The sequence below is a fragment of the Pleurodeles waltl genome, chromosome 1_2 (assembly GCF_031143425.1).
Source record: "Pleurodeles waltl isolate 20211129_DDA chromosome 1_2, aPleWal1.hap1.20221129, whole genome shotgun sequence".
In the NCBI taxonomy this organism is placed as follows: Eukaryota; Metazoa; Chordata; class Amphibia; order Caudata; family Salamandridae; genus Pleurodeles; species Pleurodeles waltl.
This window is the reverse complement of record NC_090437.1, coordinates 929,818,118-929,840,117: the sequence shown is the minus strand read 5'-3', so window position 1 is coordinate 929,840,117 and position 22,000 is coordinate 929,818,118. Positions and strand designations below refer to the sequence as shown.

The 22,000-nt window shown below is 40.2% G+C and overlaps 1 protein-coding gene across 2 annotated transcripts in view; it reads right to left on the bottom strand.

Moving 5' to 3' along the window:
- Positions 1-22,000, bottom strand: part of MTMR7 (myotubularin related protein 7) — a 372,736-nt gene that overhangs the window by 263,599 nt on the left and 87,137 nt on the right. For both annotated transcript variants that reach the window (XM_069200518.1, XM_069200527.1), the window contains exon 4: positions 15,899-16,056. In XM_069200518.1, coding sequence (XP_069056619.1) covers positions 15,899-16,056 — 158 coding nt within the window. The remainder of the gene's footprint in view (positions 1-15,898; positions 16,057-22,000) is intronic.

Here is a 22,000-nt window from a genome sequence, read left to right as displayed (position 1 = left end):
CCACTACCAATTTCCATTGTCACTGATCTTCATTCACAATAAAACCTTTTGACAACCTACAAAAGAGCTAATTTGGTCCTGACCAGTTTATACAAAGCACACGTCGCCTCTCTGAGGCGGTCCTACATGCAGTAGCTCCATTTTGTCACTGAAAGCAAAACCAATGTTCACATTTCATCTAATTTATTAATGATTTAATGGTTTCCCATTGAAGTGAGGTCCTTTTACAAGATGGCTTATGCGACTCACAAGGTTATACATGCAGCCGCTCCTCGTTTCATGACAAATATGTTGAGACCGTATGGTGGCTAGCGGTCTCTATGTATCACAGAAATGCTTCTCAAAGAGTGCTCAGCTGTTAAAAATGAAGGTTAGTATGGCCCAATTTTTGTCAGCCAAATCAATCAGTGCAAACAGAACTGTAAATTCTGCCCTGTCAGCTTATGTTTCACCAGGGTTCTCGCTATGTTTGGAAAACACCAGGATCTGGAGGTTTGATCAGAGGCAACCTTACATATATTCAATACTTGCACAGCAGGTGAAAGTGTGTGATATCTGACTCTATTCCCAGAAGTGAAGAACAGCGAGGCCCAATCAATTTTCATTTCCCTACTGCCAGAGCATTTAGTCTCAGCTTTGCGATAGAAACTCTCTTCTTAAGTGACAGTTGATACCTACCCTCCCCCTTACCTCGAGTCATTAGCCATAACTTACCGTTACAGTGTAGACTTCTTAAAGTCGGCTCCCAATTGGCTACATTGCTCCTTAAAGCGTTTCCTCCTGATACGGATTTTACAGGCCAATATTGTTCATAACAGTTACCAACAGAATACATCTTCATATTTCCTGTGTTCAGAACATTTTGTGTGTCAGCTAGCAATGTACAGTTGCTCTCAACAGTAGATCTCAGGTCCTAGATAATGACAGTAGGCTACAGAGGTATGGCTATCCTCAGGCATCACAGTGCGGATCAGTGTATATGGAGCGCCCATGAATATTACCTTTAGAAATTTTTAATTATGTAAAAGTAGGACAGATAACAGTGGCAACATGCTTTACAGCCAAGGTGTACAATCTTCAGTTCATAGTGAGGGAGATTTCCTCTGTAGCGTGGTTGCCAGACTTGTGAATGTATCTAAACAACCTGGTCACATTGTGCAAAGCTTTACTCTGTATTTTTGGTATGTACAGACCACCATCTAAATTGAGATACGGTTAAATTCAGATATTCAGAGCTTTTGACTAGATTTACCATTGACTGTCCCTGGCAGCATGAATGCTTCGCATTGCCTTTACAAAAATGCAACATTTATTTAGATGAGTATAGAGCAACCTTTTTGTCACCGGAGTACATACAGTCCACACTGCACTGAAGGTTTCTCAGAATCATAATGTACTGTATTTAGGATCTATGTAGTGTGTTGCTATCTCTAGGGGGTCCCCATAGTATTAGGTTTGTTACAGATGCAACATTAACATACAGAATTGAAAAGGATGTACAATAAGCATATACATTGTGGGTTGAATACTAGATCACTCATTTTTCTCTCAGCAAAATAAGTAAGAAGGTGGGGGGCATTAGCTATCAAGTATGTGTAATGCTCATTCCATGACATTGTAGGGTCATCTAGAAAACCTCTCCTTCTACCAAGTACAAAGCTTGGAGGAAGGTCCAGTAAAGCTATGTAAAGGTTGCAATACCTGATATCATGTGACGTTTTGGCCAAACATTTCATGTGAGGGTGGGCGAAATGCTTATGCTGTGGTTTTGACACACAGCCTGCTTTTACTCAAACATGTGATGATCAGTGGTCATTGTAGAATAATTGGATTTTATTTCAGGGAAATGAATTGCCACTGGGCTCCTAAGAAAAAACACAATCACTTTAAATTGTTCAATTATGCAGTCAATAGGTTAATGTGCTTTTTGGCCCAAGTTGTGCTTCACATGTGTCAGGGTAAAATGTTCACAGTGTTCCCACCACTAAAGCACAAGACCCATATAAGTTCAAGTCAAGTGTCACCATGACATTAATGTGCTGTAACCTGAGGCATACACATCATTCCAATGGCCTATTGATGCATATTGTGGGTGTACTAATCGAGTAGTGAGTTGAAAGATGCCTTTCAACAGTGACTTCAAACACTAAACTGTACAGCATCCATTTTAGGACATCCTCATTCCTCAGTCCTCATCCCTGCTTCTCATCCGCCATCCCTACGTCTCTTCCATCATCCCTACTTCTTACCTTTATTTCTCATCTATCATCCCTACTTCTCATCTACCATTCCAACTTCTCATCCATTATATATCAGCCCTACTTATCATCCATCATCCCTACTTCTCATCCATCATACATCAGCCCTACTTCTCATCCATCATCCCTACTGCTCATCCATCATCCCTAGTTCTCAAACATCATACATCATCCCTACTTCTCATCCATCATACGTCATCCCCACTTCTCATCTCTACTTCTCTTCCACCATCCCTACTTCTAATCCTTACTTCTCATCCATCATCCCTACTTCTAATCCTTACTTCTCATCCATCATCCCTACTTCTCATCTATCATTCCTACTTCTCATCCATCATATATCAGCCCTACTTATCCATCATCCCTACTTCTCATCCACCATACATCAGCCCTACTTCTCATCCATCATCCTTACTTCTCTTCCATCATCCCTATTGCTCATCCCTGCTTCTCATCCATACTTCTTTTCCATCATCCCTACTTCTCTTCCATCATTCCTACCTGTCAGCCCTCATCTCTGCTTCTCATCCATCTTCCATCATTCCTACTTCATACCTCATCCATCATCCCTACTCCTCATCCATCATCCCTATTCCTCATCTATCATCCCTCAGTCATACCAACACATTTTCAGTTTTGTGAAACACACCTTCACACTGATTGGTTGGCAACAGCAAATCAGAGTTATGAGAGAGAGCGGCATTCTATTTCACTGAAAACAGCCTTCTCATTGCATGTGCTGGGTGAAGATGGAGGAGAGGAAATGCAACTGTGTTTTTTGTTTCCAGTGAATGCAAGGCTGTACAATGTTTCATGTTATCTGACAAAGTGATTTTCTGTTTACACCGGCCTCTGCAGAAAGCTCTGCTGCTTTGGGAAATACGAGGAGCCCACAGCTTGGGCCACAAATCAGCTCTTGGAGATTGCCTGAACTGGCGTTCTTCATTTGAGTGTGGCGCTTAATGCTGGAAAAATTATCCACATGGTTGTTGATGACAGACCTAAGAAGAGAGAGGTCTGGGACTCTGGAGTATATTGACAAGTGTAGTGAGACAATTGGTATATGTTGTAATTCGTTCATTTAAGAGACCGATCCGGCGTGACTGGTAAGTCGAGTTTGCAAGGTAATTGGTGTGACTGACACTATACTGAAGAATTGGTGAGTACTAAGTGCACTAGGACGACAGTCAAAGGATCAGTTGAGAAGTGAAATTTGCAGGTCGAATTTTACTCGCGATTGTTGGAACTGTGAAAAAGAGTAGGCGAAAGCTGAAGGTTACTTTGGAAGGTTCTGAAGCGATTAGTTTCCTTTTTTTTGGTTTAAGTTAGCTCGCAAATTAATATTGCATTGAGTTTATGTGTGGGTTGTGAAAGAAATCGGTACGATAGGCTTCGTCAATGTCTCAGCGAGCGCGCTGAAAGGGTGTATGTGTTAGTGTGACGTCAGTGGTGCCGCGCTGGGATTGGTTGATTAGTGAGAAGTGTCGCGCACGGATTCGTCAATCAGTCCGACAATAGAGTAACGCGATTGTAAGGTGAGAGGGTCGAAGAGAATTGTGGGATCGTAGTCACTTTTCATGATTGGTGGTTCTTTTCATTCGATTTAATATTTGTTTTGCTTAAATTAATTCAGTTCCTATATAACTTTTGTGGTGGACATCAGGTTTAAATAAAATTCAGTTGAAAATGAAGTTTTTCAAGGCTTTGAGAACCGCACTGAGAGGTGATGAGTATATTCTGGCACACAAAGGAGAGGTTTGTCCGCCAGAGAATACTTCGGCATATATTGTATTTGGGGGGAAGGGTGCAGGAGCATGTCTTTGGTTGAAACATCGAGTCAAGATTACAAGAAAAGAAGGTTCTTTGGCTTTTCCAGAAAATTGAACTTTTAATTTGAGAATTTTGGAGAATTTGAGGTTGAAAATGTACAGTTTAAAACCTCCACTTAGGCCAGCACAATACGAAGCTTTAGCGATTTGGGAGATGGTAGCTTGACAGCAACAATAATTAAAATATGAAAAAATGAGGAGAGTAGAAAAGACGCTAGCGGAGGCTAGATGGGATGAAGAGCAGAAAAGGTGGAGAGTAGAAACATTACAGGGAATTTGATTATTTCCTGCAAGAACAAAGGAGGATGAGAACGAAACAAAAAATGGGAAGAAAAAGAAAAAGGGTTCAACAGAGATTAAAGAACAAAAATTAAAAGACTCGAAACAAGTCATGTTGAATGATGATTATGAGAAGGGTGAAGATGAGATAGTCTCTGAGGTATCCTGAACAATGAAAGGGTTCAGAAGCAGAGTAGTTTCAATGATTCATTGAACAACAGACAACAGTTAGAAATAAACATTCCTGAAATACAGCCTGAGGCTCAGTCTGTAAGGACGACTACTAATTTAGTGTTGTCCCATGCTCAGCAAGGATTGAACATAAGAGAGCCTGTTCAAATACAGATATCACAAATGCAGAGCATGAATACAGGGCAAATGCAAAGGGTTGGATCTTTAGCTAATCCAGACGCAATTACTGTACCTATTACGATTGGCCGGTAACTCCATTATATACACAAGTAGATAAAAGTGGAGTGAGTTCACTGATTGAAGTTCAGAACAGGGCTGTGGAAAAATCAATTTCTGGACAAGGACAAAGTTTGAATGAAACAAATTCTTTAATAGATTTGTCTCCTGTCGAAAATTCAGGGACTAGATTGTACAATAGCCAGGGACAAAGAGTAATGGTTCCACAACAATGTGCAAGTTCAGAACAAGATCGAGATTTAGGTGCACAACCTAATGGAGTTTCTTTGAAAGGTCTGTCTGCACAAGAAATAACACAATGTTTCGAAGACTTAAGTAATTCAAAAACGCAAGAGAGAAAGAACAGAGAGGAAGAGACAATAAACAGAGTGACATTGGCCATGGAAGGAAATTAACTTTTGGAAGGGACAATGGGCGTGAATAGACTTGAGTCTTATACTGAAGTTTAATTGAGATACTTGTGTAACATAATTACCAGAGGAGCAGAGAGAGTTTACCAGTAGCTACAACAAGTAGCAGACAATTGTGACATTAATTTGTCAAAAATTAAAACTTTGAAGAGAAGTTACAGATTAAACCTGGAGGAGGAAGATTTTATACACATGAGATCTGCAGGGATGAAAACACATCTTAGAGAGTTACTTGAGAAAATACAGATTTGGAGAGCATTAGATAAATGGGAAGGTAGATGGGTCAAGAAATGAGAAAGACTAAAGAAAGACGATGTGACACAGGCAGGAGAATCAGTAAAAATGCTGACAATGAGAGAAACACCAGGAGGGAATTTCATACATGTACCTTGGAATAGAAGTGATATTTTAAGTTTTACAAATGATTATCTGAGGTTGAGAGAGAAGCCAATGGAGTGGTACCAGCAAACAGATAGGTTTGTAAAACATGCGAAGTGTCTATGAGAGGATCTGAATACACTTTTTGATATTATTGTTCCAGCAGATTTGTGGATTGAATGCAAAAGGAGTGTTGATTGGCCAATGTGTGAACCACAAAGAGATTTGAAAACGGGTGTGCCATCTCCTGAAGTAATAAAACATTACTATAAGGTCACTGAGTTTCTGAAAACGAGAGTTTCGCCGAAAAATGTTGATTGGCAACACATAAATAGAACATTACAGGAAAGAAAGGAATCGGCTCATGCATATTACGAAAGGTTGTTGAAGGTGTTCAAACAATTCAGTGGTTTGGAAACAATTGAGAAAGAGAGCATGAATCATTTGGTGTTCAGGTTTGTTGAGGGTTAAAACCAGAAATAAATCAGATGATTACGAATCATTTAATTTGCTGAGAAGCAAATCCGATTGATGAGGTGTTGCAGTATGCTAAATACTGTAGTGATGAAATTGAGATGAAGCAGAAAAAGTTGAAAGAAAAGGCGATGGTAATGCAAATCATGGCTGCACAAACTGGGTTACAGGGAAATTTTCAACAGCCGACACAGGGAAATGGTTTGTTTCCGAGTCAAGGTCAAGGTAGGGGTCGAGGGGGAATGATGCTTCCGTTAGTCAATAGAAATGTGGATTTGAGTTAAGTGGTGATGCAGGATGGTCAGCAAAGGCAAAACGTGTTACTTTGTCATATTTACAGAGTAATTGGACACTGGAAAAGGCAGTGCCTGATGTTAAATCAAGGAGGAATTGTGCAACAGACAAATGGGGTCAATCCATATCAGAGCCTGAGAGGACCTAGGATGGGGGGGGTCAAAATCCAAGTTACCACAACAATATGAATAACATGCAGGGTTTCCAGCCTTTACAACCAATACAGCAGGTAAAGAATGCACAATATCAGGTACAAATGCCACAGTTACAACAAATGCAGCCAGAGGTGCAGATGGTGCATATACAGCAAATGCACATACCAAGACAGGTTCAAATGATCCAGAGCACTATGGTAATGATTTCGCAAGTGGTCACAAGTCAGAGATCGAACAAAAGTGTAAAAACAGCTGAACAGTTTCCTTTACACAGTGAGGATGAAATAAAAGCTGAATGGCCATTGGATAGTTCAGACGAGGAGGAGTGTATGATGGCCGCATCATTAGAAGTGGATCAAAGGGGTCCTTATGTGAAGGGTGAAGTACATGGTCATGAGGTTTATTTTCTGGTTGATACAGGAGCAACATGCTCAACAGTGAAAACTGTGGAAGTTCCAGACATACCAGTTTCACAGAAGTCAGTGCAAATAGTAGGAGTTGCAAATAAACATTTGGTCAATACTCTTACAGAACCAGTTCTTGTGAAAATTGGAAATTTTAGGGATTTCCATGGTTTTGTTTTGTTGTTTGTGATTCTAGCCCAGTGTCATTATTGGGAAGAGACTTGTTGTGCAATATAAATTGTTCAATCTTGTGTTCAATGAAAGGGATTGAAATTGAGACAAACAGTAATGGAGAGGATTCATCAGAGGTGGGTGAAAGAGAGATGGTGTCTCGAGAATTTCCTTTGATAAATCTTGATGAACAGACAGATGAAAATGAGCAGGTAACTGAGGATAACAATTCGATAGATTTGATTAATTTATTTCCAATCTTTGAAATGAAAGATCTGCCAATTGATTTACAAGAAAGTTAAGTCCAAGGTTTGGGACTTATCAGGAAAAGACATTGGTCTGATTAAAGGAGTTGAAGGAGTCAAAGTAATAGTGAAAGAGAATGTGATGTTTCCACAGACTGCACAATATCCAATGACAAATGAGGCGATTGAAGGGATAAGACCTTTGATAGAACAATTTTTATAACAGGGAGTTTTGAAAGAAGTGATGTGCAGCCCATGTAACTCACCAATATTGGGTTTGAAAAAGCTGAATGGGAAAATTTGTCTTGTACAGGATTTGAGGAAAATACATTATATTGTGGTTAAATGTTGTCCAGTTGTGCCAAATCCAGCAGTGATAATGTTTCGAATTCCATGTGATGCAGAATGGTTCACAGTAATTGATTTGTGCCAAGCTTTCTTTTCCGTGCCTCTACATGAGGACAGTAGATATCTCTTTGGTTTTAAGTTCCTGGCCAGAGTCTATTGCTGGTGTAGAATTCCTCAAGGGTTTTCAGAATCACCATCAATTTTCAATCAGATTTTGAAAAAGAACATGAAGTCATTAGTGATGCCTTACCAATTGACATTAGTGCAGTACACATTGATGATTTGTTGATTGCATCAAGACAAAGGAAGGTTGTAAAGAGGATAGTATTGCATTGTTGAACTTTTTGGGAGGTAATGGTCATAAGGTATCTCCTACTAGGTTGCAGTATTGTCAGCAAGTAGTGAAATATTTGGGTCATTTGATCGAGAAAGGATCAAGGAGAATTTTCGAGAAAAAGAGTAGCGGCAATAATGATAATGAAAATACGAAATTCGTAGCAAGAGTTGAGGATGTTTCAGGGAATTGTAGGATATTGTCGCCAGTGGATTCCAAATTTTTCAGCTATTTCTAAACCACTGCAAAGACTGACACATAAGGATGTTTCAGATCCCATAATGATGGATGATGAATGCATGACAGCATTTACTGAACTGAGAGAGAGTTTGTGTCAAGCCCCAGCTTTAGGTATGCCTGATTACACAAAACCTTTCCTGTTGTATTGTCATGAGCGTGATGGATGTTCTTTGTCTGTTTTGACATAAACACATAGTGGTGTCAATCGTCCAGTAGCATATACTTCAGTTACTTTGGATAATGTTGCAGCAGTCTTACCAGGATGCTTGCGAGCAGTTGCAGCAGTTGAGCAGAGTATAACTCAAAGTGAATACATTGTGATGGGTTATCCTCTGACAGTGATGGTACCTCATTCAATAGAAATTCTATTGACAAGATCAAAAACACAATACCTGACAAATGCAAGATTGACACAATATAAGCACCAAATGTAACGATCAAAAGGTGCACAGTGTTTAACCCGGCAATATTATTACCAAATGAGGGAGATGAACAAAATAAAACAGATGACATTGATTGTTTGGAGGTGACAGAGCTATGCACCAAACCAAGAGATGACATTAAAGACATCTGTTTGGAAAACAATGATCAAATTCTCTTTGTAGATGGTTCTTGCCTAAGAGATAATGAGGGTGCACTAAAAGCAGGTTATTCAGTATGTACAGTTACTGGGATACTAGACGCATCATGGCTTAAAGGAGTAATTTCTGCACATCGCAGAACTGGTGGCTCTTACTAGAGCATGCCTATTGTCAGACCAGATGAAAGTAACAATCTACACTGATAGTATGGACTTGGTGTTGTACATGATTCTGGGCAAGTTTGGTCACAGAGAGGATTTCTGACCTCATCAGGTTCACCTGTAAGAAATGGAGAAAGGATACATGATTTGTTACAAGCTGTACAGCAACCTGAGAAAATTGCTGTGGTTAAATGCAGTGCATACCAGCGAGGACACGATTATGTAACACTGGGAAATGCTTATGCAGACCAAGTTCCAAAGTTTTGTGCTCTGAATGGAATTTCAGTCAAAGGAAATTGGGAATTAATGTCTGAAAATGATGAAGTGTATGCATATTTTTAGAATGCAGATTGTTGAGACACTAGATGAATTAAAGGCCATACAGAACAATGTTCCAGAGGAGGAGTGTAGGGATTGGTTAAAACATTGTTGCATTCAGAGAGAAGATAAAATTTGGATGACAACAGGGGGAAAAGTGGTTTTACCAAACTGTTTGTTGACACAGATGGCCAGATACTATCATGGTCAGGCACACATAGGAGAGACGCAATTATCAGATGTTTTAAACAATTTTGGTATAATCCAAAATTCAGGCAAGTTGCTGAATTGGTTTGCCATAGGTGTATAGTCTGCCAGCAGATGAATGTCAGCAAAGGAACAACTGTCAACGTGAGACATATAGGTATGGCAGGAGGTCCATTCAGCAGGATGCAAATGGATTTTATTGAAATGCCTGCCTGTGCTGGTTTGAGATACGTGTTGGTGACTGTGTGCACTTTCAGTCACTGGACTGAGGCATATACAACAAGGAGACATAACAGACTTATAGTAGCTAAGTTACTTTTGCAAGAACTTATTCCAAGTTTTGGTTTCCCGGTTTCTATAGAATCAGATAGGGGGAGCCACTTCAATAATGAAGTGATAAAATTGCTTTTCTCAGCATTAAACATTCAGCAGAGACTACATTGTAGTTATCACCCAGAAGCATCAGGACTTGTAGAGCAAATGAATGGGACATTAAAATCACTTTTGGCAAAAGTATGTGCAGCAACAAATTTAAAATGTCCAGATGCTTTGCCACTAGTGCTAATGTCAATGAGGAACACTCCTGATAAGATGACTGGGTTGTTTCCACATGAGATTTTGATGGGAAGAGCAATGAGATTGCCATCAATACCTGCAAATGCACTTGTAAATATTACAGATGATATGGTGCTACAATATTGCAAAAGCTTAGCTGATGTGGTTCGGTCTTTGTCTCATCAGGTGGAAGCAACAACAGTACAACAAAAGCAAGGTCAAGACCACAGCCTGAGAGCTGGTGACTGGGTGCTCATACGGAAGTATGTGAGAAAGTCTTGCCTGGAACCACGGTGGAAGGGTCCATATCAAATAGTGCTCACAACAACGACAGCTGTGAAGTGTGCTGGTTTGCCGAATTGGATGCATGCTAGCCACACGAGAAAAGTGAATGATCAAACAGAAAGAGAAGAAGAACTGTTGAGATTACCAACAGTTGACAACGTTGGGAGCAAAGAGAAGGAGAGTCCGCAGAATATTGAAAATGAAAGAGATGTGCCTACTCCTCTAACAGACAAAAAGGAACAAAGTGCAGAAGAAGCTGAACAATCTGCCGAAAGAGTAGAAGAGTCAGTTTGTGAGGTAAGTGAAACAACTGATTCTGATCCGAGGAGGTTTGACATACCAAACTGAACAACAGAATGGTCCCATTGGAAAGGAATTGAGGGTAGTCCTGCCCAAGTGGATTATACTCTTCCTGAACCAGTTGCAGAAAAATCAGAAGAAAAAGGTTCTAAGGCAAAATAAGACTCAATCGTGAGAAGATTGTTGACGAAAAAGACACTCAAGGGAGAAACTTGGCCAGAGAGAAGTTCAAAGAGTGGAAGAATTAATGTAGTTCCATCAATTCAAGAGGAAAAAGAAGAATCGAATGACTGAGAAAACACTAGTGGAGAAGAAGGCAAAAGTAGCAAGAGACCGAACAGAAAAAGAGTTGCAAACAAGCGATATGCTGGACCAGAATGGACATATTTAATACGAATGATTGGCAAGAAGAATTTTTGAGCTATTGTTTTGACAGAGATGTTGAATTATTATATTATTGAAAATTCTAAGAAAGTCGTGCTTTACAGAGACATTAATAAACTGGAAATGACAAATGATTAACTGGATTTGACAAGCTGCTATACTGAAATCGACAAAGGGACTGTCCAAAGTGAATGAATTTTTTAAAAAGAAAAAAAACAATTAGGAGGGATTTTTGATTGTTTTTATTTATTTGATTTTCGAAAATCTGTGATAATTTTTTTTATTTGTTTTATTTTTTTAGTCTATGGAGAATATGAGCAACTTACATAACCAAAACAGTGGAATTAGTTCATGTGAAGTTTTAAGTATTGGATCGGCGGTAGTGAGTGTGTTGATATGTTTATTGCTGTTTGTAGGAGTGACTGTTTATGAGATGGATGGAGCCAACCAGACTTCAAAGATTGATAATTCTTTGGCTATTACTGATACACCACTAACAAAAGATAAGTTTAGAATAGATGTTAAATACATACATGAAGAGAAAGACCTTTCATTTAATGTTTTCTATTGCTTGTTGCATGATTATGTTGAGGTGATGGACGCGAACGATTGTTGTGTATGTACACAGATTCTGACTTCAGTGAAAGAAGGAACTACAAACCATAACTTACCTGTAACTTATGCTATAAGTTGTAGTCTTTTACTAACGTGTTTCTATAATCAAGAATATATTCAGTATTTCTATTCGAATTATGACATGGTATTTTCATTTGTACCTGTCATAAGCTATTTGAATGGAATAGCCAAAGATAATAACAAAGTTATTATGAGAGATTTATTTGAGCATACTTTAACCTTTGGCACTTCATTCTCTCACAGGAATAACCTAACATGTATACTAACTCCTGTAGAGAATACATTTTTAGATAACACAGAAGACAGAAGAAGATAAATAAAGGCAAAGCTAGATAAGGGAATAATAAATAGAAAACCTGGGGTTGATTATGCTTATACTGATATTATTAAACAAGGAAAACTAGCAATAGATGCTGAAGACTTTAGGTATATAGTCCATGGAGTACGAATGATAGAGTGTTTGTGGGAAAGAGTGAGTGTAGAAATGTTTTGGTGTTTCGGAGTAAGTGGGATTTTATGATGAATGGACAGGATCCACCAGTACCTGGAATTTACTATATTTGTGGGAAAAATGCATATCACCATCTTCCTAGAGGATGGTATGGAACATGTTATTTGGGAATAGTCTTTCCAAAAATCTATCAATTGGAAGACTTGAGTAGGATTCCTGAAACGATGAAATTTCAAATGAGACACAAGCGGGAATCAATTTCTAGCATTGTGGGAGACATTTTTGGGGCTATAATTCCTTCAGTGGGAGTAGTCTTGAATTAGATCAAAATACAAACGTTGTCTACAATAGTGGAAAACATGTTGACAAGATATTCTGGAGCTGTTATTCTTCTAGATACTGAGTTGGCTGCTACAAGAGCTATGGCACTTCAGAACCGCCTTGCATTAGACATTCTTTTAGCAAAAGAGGGCGGAGTTTGCAAATTGCTTGGTTTGAATCATTGTTGTTCATTTATATATGATAATTCAGGAAAAGTTAAACAATTGATTAAAAACGTAACAATTAACAAAGAAGATTTAAAAAGAACTAACAAACTACTGTTTGGGAAAAACCTGGCAAGGGAATTAAAGCTGTGGGAAATTGGTTTGGTAATATGGGAAGAAGTGTTATTTTGACAATAGCAAAATGGGTGTCAATAATTGTATTTTGTTTAATTGGGATTTGGGGCGTACATAAAATGATAAAATGTTTAAAAAGGAGAAAAACTGAGAAAAATAGGAGTTTAAATATTCAAATGACAACATTTTAATGGGAAAAATAGAAGGAGAAAGAGAAATAACGCGAAAATAAATGAGATCAAATTTTGAAGAATTGATGATAATAAATACATTTATTATGGATTGATGTGATGACATAAATAGTCATCAGAGGAGGGAGTGCGAGAGTGTGAATCTTCTAACATGTTTATTAATGATTTTATTATATTCATTATATGTTTAATTAACATGTGAAAACAGGTGACTTTTGAAAATGGTCACCACAGTTTATTTTCTGTTCTTATCTGAGTAAAATTCTGATTAAATGTTGTAGTTTTTTCCATAATTCAATGCTTGCATAAATGTGTATTTGATGCTTTAATAGCCACAGCTACCCCTAGTAGGTTACTGCATTATGTCTTACAAGGTCATGTTTAACTGAATCTTTGAATAACATTGAATGTTCTATTGTTTGAGAATTTTACTAATACGTGGTTTCTTCCTCGAGGATGGAAGTGAATGTTGGAAGTGTGAAAGTTTCTTCCTGAGAAGACTGAGAAGAAAAGTTTAGACGAGATGGAACAATGAAGCTACAGATGAGACGGAAGAGGAAAAGTTACCGTTGAGAACATATCTTAGTTGACGAAATGATGTAGTATTTTAGGTTATCAATTAAAATTACTATTGGCTGAAACGTAACCTTCCCATGAACTGACCAATCATAAGCTTTTTGAGGATTAATATAACAACATGAGTAGGATTATGAGGGGGGTAGAAGATGTTTGTCTTATGATCAAAGTCGTCTGATTCTAGAGTTCCTGCTGATGGTTCGAGTCGTATTAGCAGTGTGGGTTTAGCTGTTGTTAGGCCCGATTCTTCCGAAGATATACCTGAGGGTGTCCCCTTGCTGAAGTAGACTACATGTTGTTATCAATTGGGTAACGTATGATATTGTAATGTTATATGTTTCTCTTTTGCTTTATAGGTACCAGCTGCAACTTATAATTTGATTGCTGCATATTAACAATGTTTTTTCCTAATAACCCAAGTTAAAGAGATTTTTCTAAATTTAGGTTACTAAATTCTTTTTACATGAAGCCCAACATGTTGATGCTAATTCGTGGTTAGTGTGGGTATTAACACCGAATGCTCAAGATTCATATTTACACATTTGAATGTTGTACTAATGCATAAATTGCCATTATTACAGATTTTGGTGTTGTTAATCAGCGTTATTGTTTTGGAGATTATTTGTTTGATCGTTTTGATTAAGCTTAGATATATTAGACGTTCTAATCAACCATTATTGATTCTATATGCTTATCATTTGTGTTTGAGAGTTATTTTCATGACATTAGCATTGTTAATCTAGGGAAATACATTTTATAATCCTTTTAATAAACTGGTGTGGTTATTGATTTATTGATTGAGATTCAAAATTCTTAACTATGTTGATAAAAAGTGATGATTACATGCCACATGGATGACATCCCCTCAAACCTATGTTGCTTCAATCCATTGACCTCTTGTGCAGAATCCACTAATCGGTTTAAGTATTAGCAAGGATTCTGTGGCTCTGCAGCAGTAGCAATTTAATCCTTCTGAACCAGTCATTGCTCAAAGTACAATCTGCTAGTTATTATGAGGGCATAATGCCCACTGGTTCAGTTCTTGAACTTCCCTCCATGGAGCCAGACATCTGGCATTCATGCATGGGCTTCCGGGGGACATACAGCTCTTAAAACATGCAGACCTCAGGCACTATACCTCAGTCTCCCAGCCAATCACTTTCATCCCATCTTAGCAACAGCTCAGTAATACAGTCTATGGGGGCATCAGGAGTCATGCACAAAGGGTATTTTATCCATCCAGATATAGATATTTTTCTGTGATCTAGTACAGCAGGCTTGCAACCATTCTCTGAGAGAGGACCCTAACTTATAAATGATTGGCCAAAGGATAGTTTCATAATGACTGAAGGGCTAATAGCTGTTGTCCTTATTGTACAAAAGTGCTAAAAACACATTGTGGGCGTTTCTGCTCATAACTTAATAGTATGTACTATAAATCTCTTCTTGCATTCTTCTGTCCTGATCCTTCTGTCCTCGGGGGCCAAGTGAAGCAGAGTATAACTTTTTAAGCCTCCATATCCACCAGATCTACACATGTTCTAGTGCCACTTTATATTGCTCACTCAGTTCAGTGCTAAGTTGTTCCCTAGATGAGTTGTTCTACACCAGTACCAATACATACATGGGTGAGCACATCACTTAAGGCTTCGCCAGTCCAGGTGTTTGATAGCCTACTTGCATGGGATTTTATGAAACGTGTAATTTGTGCAGCTTAGGTGAAGCCTATCCCACAAGTGGGCTCAGCCAGTACCACAGTAGTTTAAGCAAAAGACACATATTGAAAGAATGAAAACAGACACGCTGATGTGGATTCGCTCTGTGACAAAACAAAGCATTTGATGGGCACCAATAATTTGTGTTTGTATATAACATGCCATCAATGACTAAATGTCACATGCAACCAGTGTCCTAAGGGAATTGACAAAGGTGCTGTACAAGACACCTAAAACTAAACATAGATAACGTCAGTAAAAACAAAGAGGCCAATCAGTGCCCATGGTGTCCACACTGCTGTACAAGTAATAGTGAAAATTCAAGTTCAAACTTTCAAAACTCTTGAAGAGGATATGCGAATAAGATTTTACAGTCACTGACTTTGTGATATATTTAACATCAGGGTAACTGTCACTTATTTGTTAAACTGTTTTGTTTGATAGTCAGAAAACTATTAAAACTCTAGAGATCCATAAAAGCCCCATTATTACTTCCTGTCGCCATACATTTGATGCTATTTTCATTACTGATATTATTGTTACTAACAATGTTTCAAGTATATCAATAGGCTATTGCAAATAATATCCCAGCCAACCCATCTGTGCATATGGCATTCTGACCATGCACGGATAAGAAAGGCATACAGACTACAAATAAAGCTTTACTCACTCCATAGTCTCTGTTCACATCACTGATCTGCCACAAGCTCTTGGGGATTCCCATGCGATTATACTCTTCACCAACATCTATGAGCTTCCAGCCTTGCTCCCGAGCCTCTTTATCCAGGTTTGGGTTAAATGAGAAACAATAAAGCTCTTCGTACTTGACTATAAGAGAGAGAAATAAAACGAACATTATTTTGGACTCAGCACTGGTATGTATAACAATATCGTGCGATGGTTGTTTTCAAAATGAAAAGTGTGCTAAGGTAATACCCCTGGTCACGATTCCCCTGGACATGCTGCACCTCTCCCTTCTTTCTATGCCCTCTCCCACCCGGATGACCCTATTTAGGATAGACTCCCATTAAGCTGTGGTAAGAGCATGGAACAAGTTCAAATGCCAAACCTCTTCACTCTTATTCTAAACCCTGGTGTTATAGCGGGTAGGAAGTTGCCTCAAGTCATTGCACTTACCTCCGTGCATCACAGAAGCATATTACCCAGTTGCAGGAGCATGCAGTCCTGACAGCAGTTGAAGGGGAGGCCAGGTGCAGCTCACGTCTTCTGCATGCATGGCCTCTTCAGTGAGCAGATGGATTCCATTCTGCACACCTTGGACAAAGATTTTGGAGTTCATAGCAGTCACACTCACTTCTAGGTTGGTACCAGTGAAACACACAACCTGCAGTGCAGCTCAATATAGGCCAGCACAGGACTCATGTGGCACAGCAGTTGTAGCCCGACAAGAGCCGGTGCAGGATCCTTGTAGCAGGTCAGTTGCAGCCAGACAAGGAAAGGTGCAGGATTCACAGAGCAAGGAAGTTTCAGCCTGTCTTGAGCTGCAGCAACATTCATGCAACAAGACAGATGCAGCCCAACATGGGCTGGTGTTATTCTCAATGGTCTGACAAGATTGAGATCCTCATCCTGGGACGACTCCTGGTGGCCATCCACACACACAACCTCAGTTTCATCCTGGATTCATCACTCACCATGACCCGCCAAGTCAACTCAGTTGCATCCTCTTGTTTTCACACACTACAACTTCTCCAGAAGATCTACAAATGGATCCCAAAGGACTGTCGCAGAAACGTAACCCATGCCCTGGTTACCAGCAGACTCGACTATGGCAACGCCCTCTACACCGGCACCACCCAGAAGAACTTGAAGAAACTACATCCAAAACACTCATCCTGGACATTCCCCACAACAAACACATCAACAATCACCTAAGAGACCTCCACTGGCATCCTACTGAGGAAAGAATTACCTTCAAACTCCTTGTCCATGCATGCAAGGCCCTCCACGACATAGGACCCGCCTACCTCAACCACCGCATCACCTTCTACACCCTCACTAGACCTGTATATGGAAGACCTCAGCTGGAGGAAGATCCTTTGCCTACCTCTGGGCAAGGAACTAGAACACCCTGGTCCTGCGCCTTAGGCAGTCACCACTGTTACCTCAACTCAGGAAGGACTTACATCCTGGCTCTTCAACTGAAGCAGAGAAGATAAACCCACTCAGCTTCTTGAGACTCTTATGGTGAGTAGTTGCTCTCTATAAATCCTGATTGATTTGATGGGAGCCCAATCGATATTTCTTTTTCTAAAAAACAACATACCAATGTTTCTCCCAGTGCATGGGGACATTGTTGCTTTCTCCTTTTTGCAAACAGGCCTTTCATGGAAGTCACAAACAGGAAATAAACAGCACTGGAAGGCTACTCCTTAGTGGTAGGGTTTCTGATGTCAATGGCAGTCCTGAGATGGCTGACCTGAAAGCAGGATTTTTCCAACAGCAGAGCCAGCAAAGCAGTCTCCTCATTCCACCTATAAACTAGAAGTTAATTGTTGAGGAGGCCAGAAGAGCTATATGCCAACTTTTATCAGACATCCCATTACTGGTCTCCTCTAAATAACCAGCTTTGTCTTTTAAAGGCTGTAAATGAGATCCATTTCCTTGAAACCATTATCAGTTATTTGTGAAAAGGTGGCTTTGCCAGAGCATAGCTACTATTTGCCTATGCCTTTATATTTTTAGGTCCAGCCTAGACAGCGCTTGCGCTGTCGCTTAGCAACCTGTTGTATATGCTTTGTGAGGTTCAACTCCACCTATTTCTTGCCACTGATTTTCATTTGTCTATGTCAGTGTCCTTTAAAAATCCTTGCTTGCTCGTGTTCAGTCCTGCCTCTTTGTCCCACCTTTTCCTCTTCTGTTCCTCCCATGGACCAAGGACTACGTATTGTATCATTCCTGTTAGACCTGGCATTCTTGGTGTGGTTTGCCCCTGTCTTTTTGCCTCTGCCGCCTGAATTTTTTGACTGTGTGCTGGACTTCGTTTTTGGTTTTGGGCACTTTGCCACTGTTGATCAGTGCTAAAGTGCAAGTGTTCCCTGTGTATATTGTGATCATGATTGGTTATCCATGACTGGCATATATGATTTACTAGTAAGTCCCTAGTATAGTGCACCATGTGTACTCAGGGCCTGTATATCAAATGATACTACGTGGGCTTGCAGCACTGGTTGTGCCACCCACATGAGTAGCCGTATAAACATGTCTCAGACTTGCCATTGAAGTGTTGATGTGTGCAGTTCTAAACTGGCATGTCGACATGACAAGTGCACACACTTGCCAGGCCCAAACCTTCCCTTTTAGTACAGGTAAGGCACCCCTAAGATAGGCCCAAGGTAGCCCGATTAGCAGAGTGCAGTGTATTTAAAAGTTAGGACATGTATGACATGTAGTGGTGTCTTTTACATGTCCTGATAGTGAAATACTGTCCAATTCAGTGTTCACTACTGCAAGGCCTATCTCTCCCGTAGGGAACATGGGGATTGCCTTGAAACATCTCTTAAGCGTACTATCCCCTTGGGAGCAAATAGAGATGTGGAGTTTGGAGTCTCTGAATCACCATTTAAAAATATATCTTTTAGAGAATGCGGTTTTTGAATTGTGTGTTTGAAAATTACACTTTTAGATAGTAGGTGTTTTCTTGCTTAACCATTCTGTGCCTCTGCCTGGCTGTGGAATACACGTCTTGGTCAGGATTACAGTTGGGCTGGTTGTGAATTCACTCTCGACAGTCGCACAAAAGGAGCTGAGGGGTGCCCTGCATGTCTTAATGGCTCTTCCTGGGCTAGAATGGTGGGAGGAGTTGACACCTGAACAGGGCTGTGCCTGTCATTACACAATGCAGTATCCAACCCTCTAGAGTGTGTCTGGGACCAGGGCAGGAAAGGCAGGGTCTTGTGCACTACATAGACTTTCCTTTGAAGTTTGCCTTCTTCAAAGGCAGAAATGAGTATAAGTATTGGACCCAAAATCCCAGACTTTTAGAAAACTTCTGACTCTAGAGGAGGCTCTGCCAAGGAGAAGCGATGAGAAGCTGTGAAGAGGAGTACTGCCTCCTTGCTGTGTGTGCTTTGCTGGGTTGGCCTGCAGTTGCTACTTCTGCTTTGGAGAGGACAGACTGGACTTTGCTGCATATCCTGCTTGTGAAGTTTCTCCAGGGGCTTGGACTGAGCCCCCTGTTAAGAAGTATCAGGGCCACCAAAGACTTTGCCTGACAGCCCCTGGTTCTCCCTGACTTGATAAGAGGTGCCCCCATAGTCCCTGGACCTTGGGAGTGATGTCTGGAATAAAACAAGAAGAAACATGCACATAGACTCCGGACGAGACTAGAACCAGCGTTGTAGCTTGATGCTGTGCCGTTGCCTGCACCCGAAGCTGTGGTCCATGCTGAGGTGTGATGACGAGACTGACACCGCAGGCCAAACACCGCCACGGTGCCTCTGAAGTCCTGCAACATTGTGAGTCCCAAGTGCCGGGTCACCAACATACATGACACCTGACTCCACCGTGGTGCCTGTGGCCCCTTGATGGACTGTGACACCGCAAATTCGCCCCATTACGTCTTGTGATCGGAAGCCTCACCACAACCACCGCCTCACCTCCACTGTCTCCGTAAGGAACCGATGCCTCACCTCCCCTGCGTGGCAGTAAGGAACCAACGCCTCACCTCCTGCGTAGCAGTACAGAACTGACGCCACACCAGCTCCAGGAACACCTCACCTCTCCAACTCCGTGCCATGTCTTTGACTCTACCTCGTTTCTAAGGTACTGTACTAGCTGGGGTCCGCACTCCCTTGTGAGTGGCTTTAGACTGTTCGGAAAGACTGCCACAATGCTGTGATTGCACCAGTTGGAGCCATTGTGTTTCTAAGTGCTTTTATTAGGATTTAATCTTTCAAAATTCATATCTTTACTTGTGTATGTTGGATTTTGAATGTTTTACTTAAATACTGGCTATTTCTCTAAACTAGTGTGGTGTATGTTTGTAGTGTTTTCACTGTGTTACTCTGTGTGGGTATAAATACTTAACACATTGCCTCAGAGATAGGCCTGACTGCTCATGCCAAGCTACCAAGGGGGTGAGCAGGGGTTATTTTAGGAGTGTGACTCCCTTACCCTGACTAGTGTGAGGGTCCCTACTTGGACAGGCTCAAGCCTCGAAAAATCATAAAAATGTTACTAGACCTGCAGGTCAAGTAGCTTGAATAATATGTAATGTACTTGACCCGGAAACGGGTCTCAAACTGTGTGATCCTAGTCAAATATTGTATTTTACAGTCACCTTTTTCTTCATTCTCACATATGAGTGCACATTCAAATATGTGAGTTCAGCATTTCGGCTGTAAAAAAAAAAAAATGCACTTTTGTTTAATTAAATAACTACAAATCTAGCCCACATTTAGGGTACACATGATCCATGCATGACTTGCCTCTTAGTTTACTAATAGCTTTGCCATCAGGGCAGGAGTGTTTCTCAGTTTATGTTTAAACACTCACTTTAAATTACATTTACAGACAGTAAATTTCCAAGAAATTTCCATAAACCTTCCCACTAACTTGTAGCTTTACTGATAAAACTATATAGTGAATTAAAAATAATTTAAAATTGGGTCTCTGAAAACATTTATCATTTGCACATTACTAAGTAAAGTGTTATGACTTTTTCATCCTATTAAAATATTTTGTTATCACACAGAAGTACAAAAAATGGTCTTTCACAGTTACTGAAATAATTTTGAAATGTTTGTAAAGTTGACTTCATTATAGAAATGTTGTGTGTAAGGAAAAACCTGATACACAAAGCTTTTCGTTTCACATAGGTCCGACAGTTCACCTTACAAAATCATGGGACTCTGCAGTCACAAGGAAAAGTATTTGCATTGCAAGAAGACAAACTGACTTTTGACCTCTGTCACTGAACACAGAGCAAATGTAAGAAGAATAAGATTAAAAGGCATGTTAATTGCCAATTCTGTTTCGGACTGAATAGAACAACTCTTCTTTGTCCACTCCCCAGGGTCAGTGGAATCTAAAAATAGCTTGACCTCATAAAATAAAACTATAGGGAGTGGTCGATAGATTTTTCGTGCCCTGAGGTTGCAAAATGAGTGCAAACTAGAGACCCCATTTCTAACAATGGTGATCAGCAGTGAGGATAGGACTTCAGCTTGTACCCAACACACATTGATTGGTGTCCACTACTGCATAGTGCAGACCATTACATAGCCACATCATGCTTTGATTTTTTCTGAATTTTGAAAACCCTTGGGGTTATCCACAAATCATGTCCGTGTCTGGTGAGCCAGCAAGTGAAGTTGCAGCGGTTATGTTTGAGATTGAGAAGATGAAATCCTACACAATGCCTTCACTGAAAAGGTTCTGCAAGGATCTTAATTGCCCTGTGAAGAGTTCCTCTAGGAAAGAGGATCTGCAAAAGGTGCTGAGGGCCTGGTGGGCAGCAAGAGAAGCTGGCGAGACTGAGAATGAGGATGTGGAGGTATAGAACCAACAAGGGGAATATGGAGCACAGGAGCTGCCTGTAGGTAGAGTATCCTCCAGGAGTGGCACCAGTGTGTCATCTAGCGGTTTGTCCCCAGAGGAACTGAAGGACAGGCGACAGGCCAGAGAGCATACGCTGGGAATTGAGAAGATCAGGTTGGAAACAGAAATCAAAACGTTTGAACTGAAGCAACAGGAGGGAAAGGTCCCGTGCTGTGGAGGAAAAGAAATAGCTTTTGACTCACAAGTTGAG